This window comes from Phyllostomus hastatus, unplaced genomic scaffold (genome assembly GCF_019186645.2).
Source record: "Phyllostomus hastatus isolate PE091 unplaced genomic scaffold, TTU_PhHast_1.1 phas_scaffold_129, whole genome shotgun sequence".
Lineage (NCBI taxonomy): Eukaryota > Metazoa > Chordata > Mammalia > Chiroptera > Phyllostomidae > Phyllostomus > Phyllostomus hastatus.
In genome coordinates this window covers 14,597,093-14,610,557 of record NW_025334009.1, presented here as the reverse complement: position 1 = coordinate 14,610,557, position 13,465 = coordinate 14,597,093, and the positions used below count along the sequence as shown (strand labels likewise).

The following is a 13,465-nucleotide window of genomic DNA, read 5'->3' as shown; positions in this document are numbered from 1 at the left end:
ACAGCATTCTTTGCAGCGGGCTACTAAAGTAATAGCCCTGGAGAACAGTGGCCTAGAAGCCACTGGAATCGGCCATCTTCAGACACCCCCGGTCCCCCCACCTTGCATCCATCCTGCAAACTCGGGCCTGGAGTCCCACTTGCCCTGCTACTCACCTTGTGCTTGAACCCTCGGGCAGTGCCCCATCCCTCGACTTTCTGTTACAGATGGTCAGCATTTGGGTTTCCCGCAGTTTATCTGCAGAACAACTCTTCACCACCATCCGTCCGTGAGATGAAGTGTGGTATCCCTGTTTTATGAGCAGAAACAGAGCTCAGTAGCCAAGTCACCCCAACGAGCCGGGGAGGGAAGGGTGCCACTTCAATGGTTTGAACACGGGTGTTTCCACCCTGGCTCCTCGACAGAAGATGGCCCCGGGTTGTGTGCTCTGGTCTCTGCACGTCTAGCTGAGTAGTGGAACAGGCACTGTAACCTCTGTCCCCTCAAGGTCACCCAGCTGCCGTAAGCCCCTGCTCAGAAGCTTGCTTTTCCCCATTCCTCACTCCTGTGGTTCCGTCCAGTCTGCCCCACGCCCTCCCCCTGCACCTGGGCCCGAGAGCGGTGTGCTGCTCCCTTCGCTCCAGTTGTTTGTTTTAATGGGGTTTGTGAGTCTTCTCCCTTGGTCCTCCTTTTGTTCCATTTTTAGAAGTCACTTTTTTTTTTAAAGATTTTATTTATTTATTTTTAGAGAGGGAAGGGAGGGAGAAAGAAAGAAACATCAATGTGCGGTTGCTTGGGGCCATGGCCTGCAACCCAGGCATGTGTCCTGACTGGGAATCGAACCTGTGATGCTTTGGTTCGTAGCCCGTGCTCAATCCACTGAGCTACACCAGCCAGGGTAGAAGTCACTTTTGATTTACCTGCCCCCGCCCCCGCCCCCCCTGGCCTTGGTGACCACCGTAAGCCGTGTGAGGTGCGTCATTTTCTGGATGGCAGATTTTCCTATTTGCTCTTGCGTATTTTGGTAAACTCCTCATTTGTCTCAGTGACCCTCTGCAGCAGGTTTCCCAGCTGCCATTTCTGAGGGTGAGAGAGGGTGCTGTCAATAATTACACCTGGACAACGTGAGCAGACTGGACCTCCCCGGATGAACCAACCAAGACTGGACACTTCTCGAGTTGTTTTTTAATCTCCCAAGGCCCTTAGCTCAGAGCCTTAAATCCAGTGTAAACAGTAAAAAAGAGAAAGAGCGGCAAACATAGCACACTTGATGAGGAGACTGTGGCCTTGGACGGGCCACTGCACGACCGACCGGAGTGCAGGCTGAGGGGGAGAGCGGACGCTACAACATGAAATTGACCTCCCAGGAGGGAAATGGTGGGGTGGGGGGCTCCCCACAGCAGACCAGAAAGTGGACAGGCCAGCCTGAGTCCCAGGCCAGGGCCTCTTGGGGGGAAGGCCCTTTGAGTTTTAGGTGCGGTGAGATCAGTGTTGCAGGAGGACTAAGAAAAGGCCTCATGGGGTGAGAACTTCAAAACACACCAAATATTTGGATTTCGCCTGCCTTGTATCTCCTCTTTATCTAGTGTAGGTGCTAGCCAAAGTAGGGGTGAGTTAAAAAAAAAAATCAACACAGGGCCAGATGAAGCCGGTTAGAAATTTTAGGACCCAAGCGGAGACCTGATTTCCTTTCTTTTCTTCCTGAAACAGTCTTCATGACTGAAATCCTACCTTTTTTTCCCCCTACCCTATCAGGTCTGGCTTTCCTCATCTTTTTAAGTTTATCCTTGAGTATCTGCTTGGGTGGTGATGAAGTTCTATAGAACCAGGGTCCCCAACTTCTGGGCCACCGACTGGTAACTGGTCCAGGCCTGTTAGGAACTGGTCACACAGCAGGAAGTGAGCTCGAATCACCCCGAAACCACCCTCACCCCTAGGGTTTTCCCAGAAACAAGTCCCTGGTACCAAAAAGGCTGGGGACCCTTGCTATAGAAGATTGGGGGTGGGGGGTGCGATTCCTGATTCCATTACCTGCTGAGGCCAGCACGCAGGTACAGTTTGCAGAGATGCCTCACGTTCACAAGCTTCGTTTGTTGGAATGAGGGGGGGGGGATTCCTGAGAAAGCTCCGTATCTAGGACTTGGAATTATTATATTTCTCATTACCGTCGTTTTCTTAATTGCGGTGGGGGTGGGGGTGGGCAACGAATGATGAATGGTCCTGGGAACTCCGGCTTCTTCAGGAGGAGTTTGCCTCCAATGGTTTGCCTCCATTCTCCCCCAGCGTGGGCCTTTTTTTCCCCCAAGATTGTATCTTGTTACTAGTTGGTTGGCATTTTTCTGCCTGAAACCCTGGTGGCCTGGGTGTGGGGCTTCCCTGACTCCCTGCCAGATCCGGCTGTAATTAGTGCTTCTTTAAGAGCACAGCTGTTAAGAGCTGCGCGCACTTGTGGGAAGAGGGATGGGTGAGCTCCCAGGGACGAGGGCTTCGCTTCTGGCTTCAGCCGGGCCCCTCTGCAATTCCTGATTGTCTGGTTTGGCAGCTGAATTGATCCTCTGCCGCGGGTGGGTTTATCCCGGTCTGTCCCCTGTGATTCCAGCGCAGGTTGGGCCCTTCCTCCCCAGGTCACATCCCTTAAGATCGGAATGCAGCTTTTCTGCCACCCAGTTCTTTTCTCTGCTGGACCAGTTTCTCCTGGTTTGCCTAGGCTCCATGTCCCACCCTTTGTTGAGTTTGGTTTCTGGTTCCCACACCCTTCTTTACAAGGGCCTTTAAGTTTTAATTGTGCCTAAATCTGAGAAGGATGTCTTGCTTAGTGTTAGTGTCTTTCCCGCACTGTTATCCCCACCCTACCTGGGCCTGACCTCCAGGACCTCTCTACAATTTGCATCCCGCCCCCCCCCCCCCGGGGGCAGGTGAGGGAGCAGTAAGACCCACCCTGTAAACCACCTTGGGTCATGGAACAGTCCCGGGGCTCCCAGTCCTCTGGTGACTCCCAGTGAGGGTGACAGGTGACTCTAAATTTAAACCTGGTCTCCTAGTCTGTGATTCTGGCCCGTGGTGTCCCTTTGGCCTTTGCCGGGGTGTCTTTGGAATTAGGTTTCCTATTGTTGGAGTGGAGGGGAGCATGGAGGGCGTGTGTAGGTGTGGTTTAAATTAATTAATTGCCTCACGTTCGGCTACGTTTAACCGCCGTCTTAAACCTTTTTCAAGGGTTTCAAAAGAGATTGGCCCCCAGCTGTTGCACGAGAGATTCGGTTTGAGCCCCCTCGGCTCTTGCTCCGTTTGCCTTTTACCCACAGGAGAGGCCCTTGAGAAGGGCCCTGGCGATTCCTGGGGAAAAGGAGGTGCTGTAGGAGTGCGCCTGCCCTCTGTCCTGCGTGCTCTCTTCCACGGGGCCATGTGGAGGAGTGCTGCGGAGAGGGCCGAGGCCGGGGGCTCGGCCACAAACCCCCCACCCTGCAGACACACACCGTCCTCGCCTCAGCCCCTCCGAGGCTGGGGCACTGAGTGGCACTGAGTGGCGTTGAGAATTCCCAGAGGCCTGCTGCCTGCTCCGTGATTGGTCCCCTCCCCAATTTAAACAAGTCCCGCCCACGGACAACTCCGGATTAAAACAAGATTTCTCCAGCAGTAAATACTTGGTTAACCTATTGATTTGCAGGCAGTGCCTGGTAAGGTAACCTGCTCTTAAAATTGTCAGCGGATGTGACAGAGCATGTAAACCTGGGCCACCTGGGCCACCGGGAAGGCCGGGGTTGGATTGGAGCCTTCTGTCCAAGGCAGAGGGCAGCTGACTAGCAGGAGTTCAGCTGCTCCGTCGTAGAACTTGCTGGAATGGGGAGAAAAAGGGGCAAACATTTATTGTGTTAAGTTGGAGGGAGAAAATATGCCTAGAAATGTTTTAAAACCTTTTTTTTTGTTGCGAATGGTATTCCTATCTGTGTCTTTATTTTTGCTTCCTTCTTGAGATAGTCCCCCCCGCTCCCCCCCGTGATGAAGGCCTTTCCTTGCTTTAAATCCACCTGTCCATGTGACCTCTGCCACACAGGCAACTGAAACCCCTTTGCGACTTTAGGAAGTGAAAAGGTTTCAGGTGCACAATGTCGCCCACTGTTTAAGAGGTGAGTGAGGACTGAGTTACACGGCCACCTACAGAGCCTCGCCATTAAAAAAAAAAAGGCAGCCTCCAAGCACGGCCGACTGTTCTTGTCCAGAACACACACTTGGAAACTGCCTCGCTCGCTGCTCTCGAGACCGCAGAGGCAACAGAAAAAACTGTTTGTGTCAAAAATCTATCTTCTCGGGTCTCATTTAAACATCTATAATTTACGTGGACGGTGATCTCGTGTTGGAACAAATCTCGATTTTATTTGCTGCTGGAAGCTGCTTGGGCCACTCATTAGTACATCAGAGGTCAGATGCATGCAGGGGCGGCAGCTGGGGCACTAACGATTTCATACGGCTTTGTATGAGCGCCGGCCGCCTGCGGTGCTGTAAATCGGGCTCGGGGCTTTAATTTTTTTTTCCCTCCCCAAAACCTCCAGGGAATTAGGCCAAGGCTTGTCTCTTGTGAGCTAGAACTTAAGATAATATTTATAGTGGAGGGCAAAGGAGAAATCATACCTAATGGGAACATTGTGGGAAGAATGGTCGCCGACCTATTCAAAGTAAATTACGTGGGGCCATCGGAGTAAACTCATTTACGGGCTCAGCGAGTATTTATTGGGGCCTCAGCGAGGAAGAGGGCCATGCCGAGGCCGGGCTGCACGCTTCACCCCAACCAGCACCCCGAGGTTATTGCTAGGAGGGCTTCCCCCTCACTTTTTAAAGGTATAATGTACAGAAAATAAACATTGTAAATATGCATTTTGAGTTTTGACAGTTTTATATACACCTGTGTCTCCATCAAGATATTAGAACATTTCTATCACCCCAGAACAGTTCCCTAACTTCTGATTTTTTTTTTTCACCTTTGATTAGTTTTTGCCTTCATACACATGGAATCAGGCCGGGTGTTCTTTTTTGATTCTGGCTTTTTCTACCAAGCACATGTCATCGGTGCAGTCATATCAGTAAATCTCAACGACATATCACTAATTCATTTTCGTTGCTGAAAAAATAGCCTGTTAGGGTATATACCACACTCTGTTTCTCTGATGTGGAAGTTTCTATTTCTGAACGGGAAGAATTTTTGAACACCCAAGTTTTATTTGAAGTAAATGGCTCTGTCTGTGAAAGTGTATGTTTGGTTAGGTGGTAATCCAAAACACAAGCCTGGTGTGTTTCGGGTGTCCCTTAATGTCCTTATAGCCTGGATCTGTTGCAAGAAACCCAAGCGCATGTGTCATCTGCCACAGTGGGCCCGTGTCAGAGCCTTCAAGAAGTGGGAGAGAGACTCCACATTGTGGGCAGCACGCTGCTGGCCTTGGTGGGCATGGCTGGCCCTGAATGTGCTTCATTCAGGCTGCGTGCGTGGTGGTGGGGCCAAGGAAGCAGGCTCCAGCCTGGAGGTCAGAATCAGACCAGAGTGGGGTGATGAAGCGGGTTACAGGTTGGGTTCCAAGAGGCAGGTGCTGAGCGCTGGGACGGGGAACATGTCGGTTTGTCTGAGGCCGTGACAGGCGGGCGGAGGAGGCAGATGCGGGCCCAGCAAGGCCTTGGTGCCCGCAAAACGGAATGAACCTGACCCACGGCTGCGGAGTTGCGTGTGTATTGTCGCATACTGGCTATTTTATGACGTCACGTTCATACTTTTAAAGATCAGATGTTCTTGTGATTTCACAAGGGCTCTGAGAAATGCTAACAATAGCTGGATGTGGGATGTGCTGTCTTTTGCCCATGAGTTTTTCCACCTAAGTCCCCCGGGACCCTCCCCACTTCGGCCTCTGCTCTTTTAGCTCACCTGGACGGTTTTCCCTGAGCTGTTAAACTAACTGCAGCAACCTGAGTAGGGTCAGGATGCCAGGGAAACACATGCGTGGGTTACACTGGTATTGTTGCATCCTAAAGCAACACGCCTCCCCTTATACAATCTTTAAAAATTTCTTAATTTAAAAAAAAAAAAAGACTTTATTTATTTATTTTTAGAGAGATGGGGAATGGAGGGAGGAAGAGAGGGAGTGAAACATCCCGTATGGTTGCCTCTGGCACATCCCACACTGGGGATCTGGCCCGTAACCCAGGCATGTGCCCTGACTGGGAATCAAACTGGCGATGCTTTGGTTCACAGGCCTGCGCTCAATCCACTGAGCTACACCAGCCAGGTATTGATTTTTTTTTAAAGAGAAACATCAATTTGTTGCTTCACCCATCTATGCATTCATTGGCTGATTCTTGTAGGAGCCCCTGACCATGGAAGAACACGCGGGGATGAAGGGAAAACCTCAGCTTATGGGGACCTCACTCAAACCAACTGGGTTACCCGGCCAGGGCCGGGAGGCCCTTCCTTGCGTCAGGCAGAAGGACTGCTGTGTGTGCCCTCAGCATCAGGGAGGGGCCGTGTGGTAGGAAACATGGGGAAACTAGTTTGTCCGTGACTCTGGCAAAGCTGGTGGAAGGCGTGTGCGCTGTGCTGCTCAGGGTGCCCTTGTTGTCTGGATTTTGTCTTCAGGTTGGCCCTGGAGGGGAAATGCTTTTCTTCCAGGATGAACGCGGTCCCCTGCATTTGAATAATTCTGACAGTTCTCTGAGCCCAAAATTGGGTCATTTCTCATTTTACCAAATCTGCAGCTAAGCTCAGCCAAATTCCGCCATTCAACTAGGGAGACAACTTACCTAATTATCTGTTCCTTTTTCTTTGGTCTTAGCTTTAAGAAGGCAATCTTTCTGTTTTTGCATACGTTAATAATAAAAGCCATGTGCTGGGTCGGGGGGACAGGCTGTGATGTTCTACAGGGAGGGTCCTTGGTGGGGTTGCTAGACTCTAACATGGGGGACCCTCGTGTGCCCAGGTCTGGGGCGTTGGGACCTTGTCCCAGAAGCAGGGCGACAGGTGCTGGGAAGAAGGAGCTTGCCCAAGCGAACAGCACGTGACATTTCATGGTCATCAAACTTGGCACCAACAGCCTCACTGAGCATGAAGCTGTTAGAGCAAAGGGCCGCCCTCTCTGTGTTCGAGCCTTTTCCGAGTTTGCCCGTGAGGCCTAGAAGTGTGGTCTGGAGTTGAGCCGGCTGTGCTCGGTGCACCACCCGCACCTCTGCTCCGGGTACTGTTGACGCTGTTGCCTGCTAAGAGAGCTGGTCATGAATTTTATTCAGCTGGATGGCCAGGCAGGTAGTATATGATGTTTGTCCAGGTCTTCTATCTACCTAACCCTTGGGATCAGATGTGCCTCAAAGTTTCTGATTTTAGAAGAAGTTAACACTGTGCATGCCTCTCTGCTAGTAACAACGTCACAAAACAGTGAGTATCAGTGTTTCTTCAGTAAATACGTGAAAACTCACACTCAGTGGTAAGAACCATAAATCATTGCCATGCCAGTTCCAGTTTCGCTGTCAGATAACTTAAGTAAAAATTTAGGATTACCAGAGCCAGGTGGGTTTTGGAATTACAGAAAAAGGGACTGTGGGTTTGCATGGGGGGATCCTTAACACCCTTCTTCCTGTGCATTGTCTGAGACCCCTTGCACCCACTGTCCGCCGGTGACCCCCAACTAGCACCCCCCTCCCCGCCCCGCCCCGACCCCCATGTTTGGGATAGTCCACAGCACCCATTACTGAGGACGCAGCACACAAGACGTGCTTTCTAGCAGCTCCTCCTCTTCTCGGCCCTTTTCCAGTCTCTCAGCGTCCACAGTAGCCTGCACACCCCCCCGTCCCCCAGCCTTGTCACCTGGTGTCCCCTTGCTGGCTTTGTGTTCTTTTGGGAGCAGAAGCAGGCACTTACCAACCCGGGTTCACATGGTCGGAGGTCGAGTTGTTAAACCAGAGAATCCTTACTGCCCACACTTAACACTTACTGTCCACGTTTCCCCCGACACATCCAGTAACAGAACAATTGAACACAGTACCAAGTTGGAAATGTTGGCGTTATATAAAGAACAAGAGTAATCACTGTGGCGTTGCTTATGATTTTTGGAAAATCAGGACTGCTTCTGTCCATGGATTCTAATTAATTACATAAGTTGTGGTACATCTACAAGCAGCACAGTATGCGGTGGTTCATAGCAGGCCTCTCGACTCAGAATATTCTCCCAAGTTGATACAGTTAAGGGAAAACGGCCAAGTATGATGTGCGGGTATTTGCCTCTAAAAAAAGTCGACACGCGTAGACTCGAGCATATTTTTGGATGATTGTGTACGTCGGGAGAGAGTTCAGAGTGTTGGCACCTGTGTATCTTTTTGCATTACAAACACATGTATGTTCCCTATCTATTCATTTTTTCAGATACTCCCCTTCTCCACCAAACAACAACAACAAACAAACAAACAAACAAACAAAAAACCCCCACCCAAACAAAAAAAAAACTTGTCCTTGGTCCAGCTCTGCTGTGTTTGAGCTGGTGGCTGGTGGCTGGTGGCTGGTGGCTGGTGGCTGGTGGCGGCTGTGCTCGAACAAGGGTCCGGTTTCTCTCCCTCCCTCCTCCTGGGGCCCCGGCTCTAGGTAGCAGCAGCACGTGGCCAGGGGTGTAAGGTGGGAGCCCCCGCCTCGGGTTTGGACTTCATATTCAGTGTATTTTCCATGAGTCCAGTGAAGCTTGGTTTTTGTGTTATTGAATAGACTTAGTTTCTTGGCTGGGCTTGACTCCTTGAACTTGGCTCACCACTTTTAAATACGAGAGCCTGCGTAGTGGCACACACTGATAAGGCTCCTGGTTGTCACCAGTCATCCCTCACTTCATCTCTACAGCGGGGAGCTAAGAAGCCAAGCCCTTTTGGATGGGTGGACGCCTCCTTCCGTCTGAGCCTGGAGTTTGTGGGAAGCCAGATGTCCCCGGTCATTCCTAAGAGCCCTGGGGGGGGGGGGGCGGGGAAGCATCTCAAAACTAAGTGTACAGCAGTTAATAGATTGTGTTTCAGTTGGTATTTTGATGATGAGAGGCCCCCTCCGTCCTGTGAGCCTGCCTTTTTTTTTTTTCCACCGACGTGAGCACTTGTGTTTAAAGCGAGAAGCTCGTTCTTACGCACGTGGGTGGTGTGTATTTGAATTCCTTGTGGGATCCCAGGTAGTCTAAAAAGTAGATTTCCAGAAAGCGTGTGCGCGCACAGCACGCAGTCATCTTCGTTAACAAAGCACTTGGTTTAAGCCCTGGCTATAAGGAAAACCTCTACCTACTTGGTATTTTTATTTATTTATTTTTTCTCTAAACCTCCCCCTTCCTCTCCCGCTGGGCCCGCATTCCTAGGTCTTTGTCTCCCGCTTGGTATTTTAGAAATTTTGGGAGAGGAAGGCAGTGGGTGGGGCCTCCTGGAAGCTGGGGGCAGGGAAGAGGGTGGTCTCTCACGAGGTCAGAGGTTGAGCCTGCTCCATTCAGCTGGGGCAGCCAGATTGTCGCCAGGCAGGGGCGGGGGCGGTGGGGGTGGGGACTGGTGCGTGCATCTGCCTGGGAAGCCCCAAACAGGCAGCCCCAGGCCCTGGAATTCCTCCCACCAGAGCCCTGCGCCTCTCCCCCCACCCCCTTCCTGGAGCCATAGTTCATGGCCTCTGCTACATTTCTGGCCTTGGACCCTCCACACAGCCCTTTCTTCGGAAGACGTGGGTTCCAGCTCATTCTGTAAAAATAATCTTGCAGCCGGTCCCGAGGGGTGTTCCCGTGCACACCCTTACCTGTTGGTCGTGTTCCACAGACCCTGAGATGGTGGGTTTCCGATCTTAGGCGCCGAGCTTGTGAATGGGTTAAAAGTTCTACACCAGCTTTCTGCTAGAAAGTTTATAAAATTGATCACATTTTCCGTATTTGGACAATATGTTCTCCCCCCCCCCCAAAAAAAAAGAAATCAGTGGTTTATCGATTACTAGCGCCACGATGCTGTGCTTTTACTCACCCATAGCATTTTATGATCGACTAGCTGGGTGTGACCCAGGCCCAGCCCCAGCGCCACCTGGACCTGCACTTTTGCACTCGCAGTGTGATCTCGGGCCCCTAGAGCTGGTTCGGTCCCATGGGGAAAGATGCCAGGCGGGGACTGCCCATTGTAGAGGGTCTGGACCCCAAGGCTGCACCTGTGAGAGGCCGGCTGCCAGGGGTGCTTCTTTCTGGGGTCGAGACCCCAGAAACAGGGTTCCTGGGATGTCACAGGTAGAGAATGGATCTCCCGAGGCACCTCGGCAGACTGCTCGGTAGGTGGTCCCATGACCAGGTAGTGCCAGCCTCAGGTGAACAGCCTAAGGTACTTGGCCACTCACTCACTGCCTGTGCAGATGAGCCAGTTGCCCAAAGACACAGCACAGCGGGGTGTCTCTGGCACACAGCTGTCCCAACAAGGCGTTAGTCCTGAGAGGAGACAGAGAAGATTGCTTCACTGTTTGGCAGGAGGGGCCGGGAGACAGGAGGTTCTGAGGCATGCTTCATTCTAATTTAAAAGGAACCTTCTGGTGGAAGGTTTTCACACCAGCCATTAGCATCAGGGTGATCCCTTTATTCCCTTGACAAATGGAGGGAGCAAAGGAAAGGAATGTGGTTGGAACCTGTGGGCGAATTGCTTTAGCATCACATCATTAAAAAAAAAAAAAAAGACTGTCCGGGAATTACCCCCACACTTGAGAAATTTTAGGTTTATCAGATCAGAGAGATGAGCTCATCTCTACCTGGTGGCCCTGCTATTGAAAGGGATCGGTCTGGAAGAGGGCAGATTGCCAGCCCTTGGTTGCAGTCCCCCCTGGCTCCCGGAGAAAAGGATTGCATGAGCCACAAAAAAGGGTGGCAAGGCCACGGCCCTGACTGCGTTTCCCCCCTCCTGTAAAACTGAGTCCATAAAACCTGCCGTGTCGGAGCCCCTTCTTAAAAGTAGGAACAAAGTCTCCCAAATCTTTTCCTGTATCGGAATCCAGCGTTCTTGGAGAGGCAGCCTAGCCTCCCATACTGGGTTACAGGCCTCCCTGGTATCGCTCCGTTAGCCCGGAGCGGGGCAGGCCTGCCTGCGTACCGGACTGAGCCGTTTGAGAGGCTGTTCCCTAGTGCGTGCCTCTGCGCCACACACACACCAAGACGTGGGTGGGTTAATAACATAACCCCGGAAAGGAGAGAAATGGCCTTCTCACTGTTGGCCTCAGGGCTGTTACTGTGTGAGACTTTCAGCCTTATGGGAACTTCTGGCCCTTGGGGCCACCCCAGCCCCATCTCTGCCTGCCTCTCAGCTGGGATGAGCTCTTGTACTGTTTCACGTCTTGGACCTCCAGGGTGTACCTAGCGAGGTGCTGTGGGCCCTGCATGAGGTAGCTGGTACCAGGCCTGTGCGGAAGCAAAGTCTCAGGTTTGCCCTGGCTGGTGTGGCTCAGTGGATTGATTGAGCTTGGGCCTGCAAACCAAAGGGTTGCCGGTTTGATTCCCAGTCAGAGCGCATGCCTAGGTTGCCCGCCAGGTCCCCAGTGAGGGACACATGAGAAGCAGCCACACGTTGATATTTCTCTTCTTCCCTTCCCTTCCCTCTAAAAATAAATACATAAATAAAAACTTAAAAAAAAAGTCTCAAGTTGGCCTTCTTGCTCTGGCCTAGCCCTTGCTAGCTCTGCAGCCTTAAACAGCTCACAGCCTCTTGTCTTCGTGTGGGGAGTAGGAGCGTCCTGTATGTGGGAGAGTTCCTCTTGGACACCTCTTCCCTGCCTCCTGTTGCGTGCTGGCTGGCTCTCCCTCACACCCAGGTGTACCAGAGGCACATTTAAGCTCTGCTCTTGAAAGCAGTCCAGCAAACATTTACACAGAGTGGCGCTAAGTGCCCTGCTCTGTGGAGGGATACAAGCCTGGCCCAGTTTCTGTGCCAAGGAGCTGTCGCTCTTGAGAGCTCCTCATTTATCAGCAGGTGGAGGTGGTGCCAACCCTCCTCTCCCGCCCTCCCCGCGTGCTGGGCCCCAGGGAAATAGAGAACATCGCAGAAAGCAGTTAAAGCGGTTTTCTCAGCATGGGCCGCCTCCCAGGGTCAGCTCCTTGGAACAACTTGGCTGGAAGAAGAAAGACAAGAAGCTGGCTGACCTTACCACTGGCTTTTGCCCTTAGCTTGCTCGAGTGCCTAGAGGACCACACTTCCACACTTTGCGTGTTGAGCTAATCTCCTTGATGGGAGTGGGGGAGCGAAAACCTGTGGTGTGAGGCTGATGAATACTGGCCCCTAACCTTGCTTCCCATGCCCAGAGGCTGGGGTGGCGAGAGGAATTTTCTGGTGTATTGTTTCATTTGGGCCACGCATCTCAGTAATAACATAATCTTAGAGCTTCTCTGGGTGATTCATCTAAGATACGGGGAAGTGTTAACGCCTTTGCAGTGCTTCAGTTAGATGGGTTGTCTGTTCTCTGACTTGGGGGACAGGGGGTGGGGAAAAAGAGCAAGCTGTGCTCCCAGATGACTACCCTGCTCCCTGTCTTCAGGGAGCGGGGCTGAGCCCCTTCCCTGGGAATGGAGTGGGTGGGAGTCTGGGACCCAGAGCACCCTGTGGCTGTCCTGCCTGCCCCCAGTCCTGCATCTCTCATTAATGCCTGTCCCGGCTTTGGTCCCCAGGTGCTGCACCTGTACTGTGACACTTGCTCAGTACCCATCTGTCGTGAGTGTACCATGGGCCGGCACGGCGGCCACAGCTTCATCTACCTCCAGGAGGCGCTGCAGGACTCCCGGGCGCTCACCATCCAGCTGCTAGCCGACGCCCAGCAGGGCCGCCAGGCAATCCAGGTCAGTCCTTCCCCCACCCTCCACCTATTTCCCTTGTTCTTCCTTACCCAGAAAACCTTCCCGCTCCCTTCCAGGTGGCGTGTGTAGATTACTGAGCAGACACCAGTATTGGGGGGTAGGGGGGACATGGAGAAGTGTGACCCGGATGAGCTGCTGTGATATCCATGCAGCACCTATCCTTGGGCCCCTGGGGGCTGGGGGGAGACCTCCTTGAAGCCTCGCGTGCAAATGAGGATGTGGCCAAAAAGTTACTGGCCAGACTGGGTTTGTTCCAGACACCTAGCCAGGGCCCCTATCACATCGTCTGTCTGTTCCACATCCAGGTGGATTGCCGAAGGACTGGGAGCTCAGTGCTTTCCAGACAGAGGCCTTTGCTATTCAGAGTTCGTTTGTCTGTCTGTCTGTTTGTCTGTTTGTTTGTTCATAGGTGAGAAATAAGTGAGCATGGGAAACTTCTGAGGATTCAGAGCCTCAAACTCTTTTTCTGGGTGATAAAATCACATCCTGGTAATTCAGACTCTCCATCCACTTGGGGTCAGGAAGGGGCCCACGGAACTTGGGAGCGTAGGGAAGCTCTCTCACATAGTCAGGTCGCTCTGTGAGCCTGGGTCGGTTTTAAATCTTCTCTCCTGGTCCAGGTAACAAGGTTTTACTGCAACAGAAAA

The 13,465-nt window shown here is 52.1% G+C and overlaps 1 protein-coding gene across 1 annotated transcript in view; it reads left to right on the top strand.

Moving 5' to 3' along the window:
* TRIM71 (tripartite motif containing 71) overlaps nucleotides 1–13,465 on the top strand; it is a 64,121-nt gene that overhangs the window by 32,685 nt on the left and 17,971 nt on the right. The window contains exon 2 of the mRNA XM_045856505.1: nucleotides 12,633–12,800. Coding sequence (XP_045712461.1) covers nucleotides 12,633–12,800 — 168 coding nt within the window. The remainder of the gene's footprint in view (nucleotides 1–12,632; nucleotides 12,801–13,465) is intronic.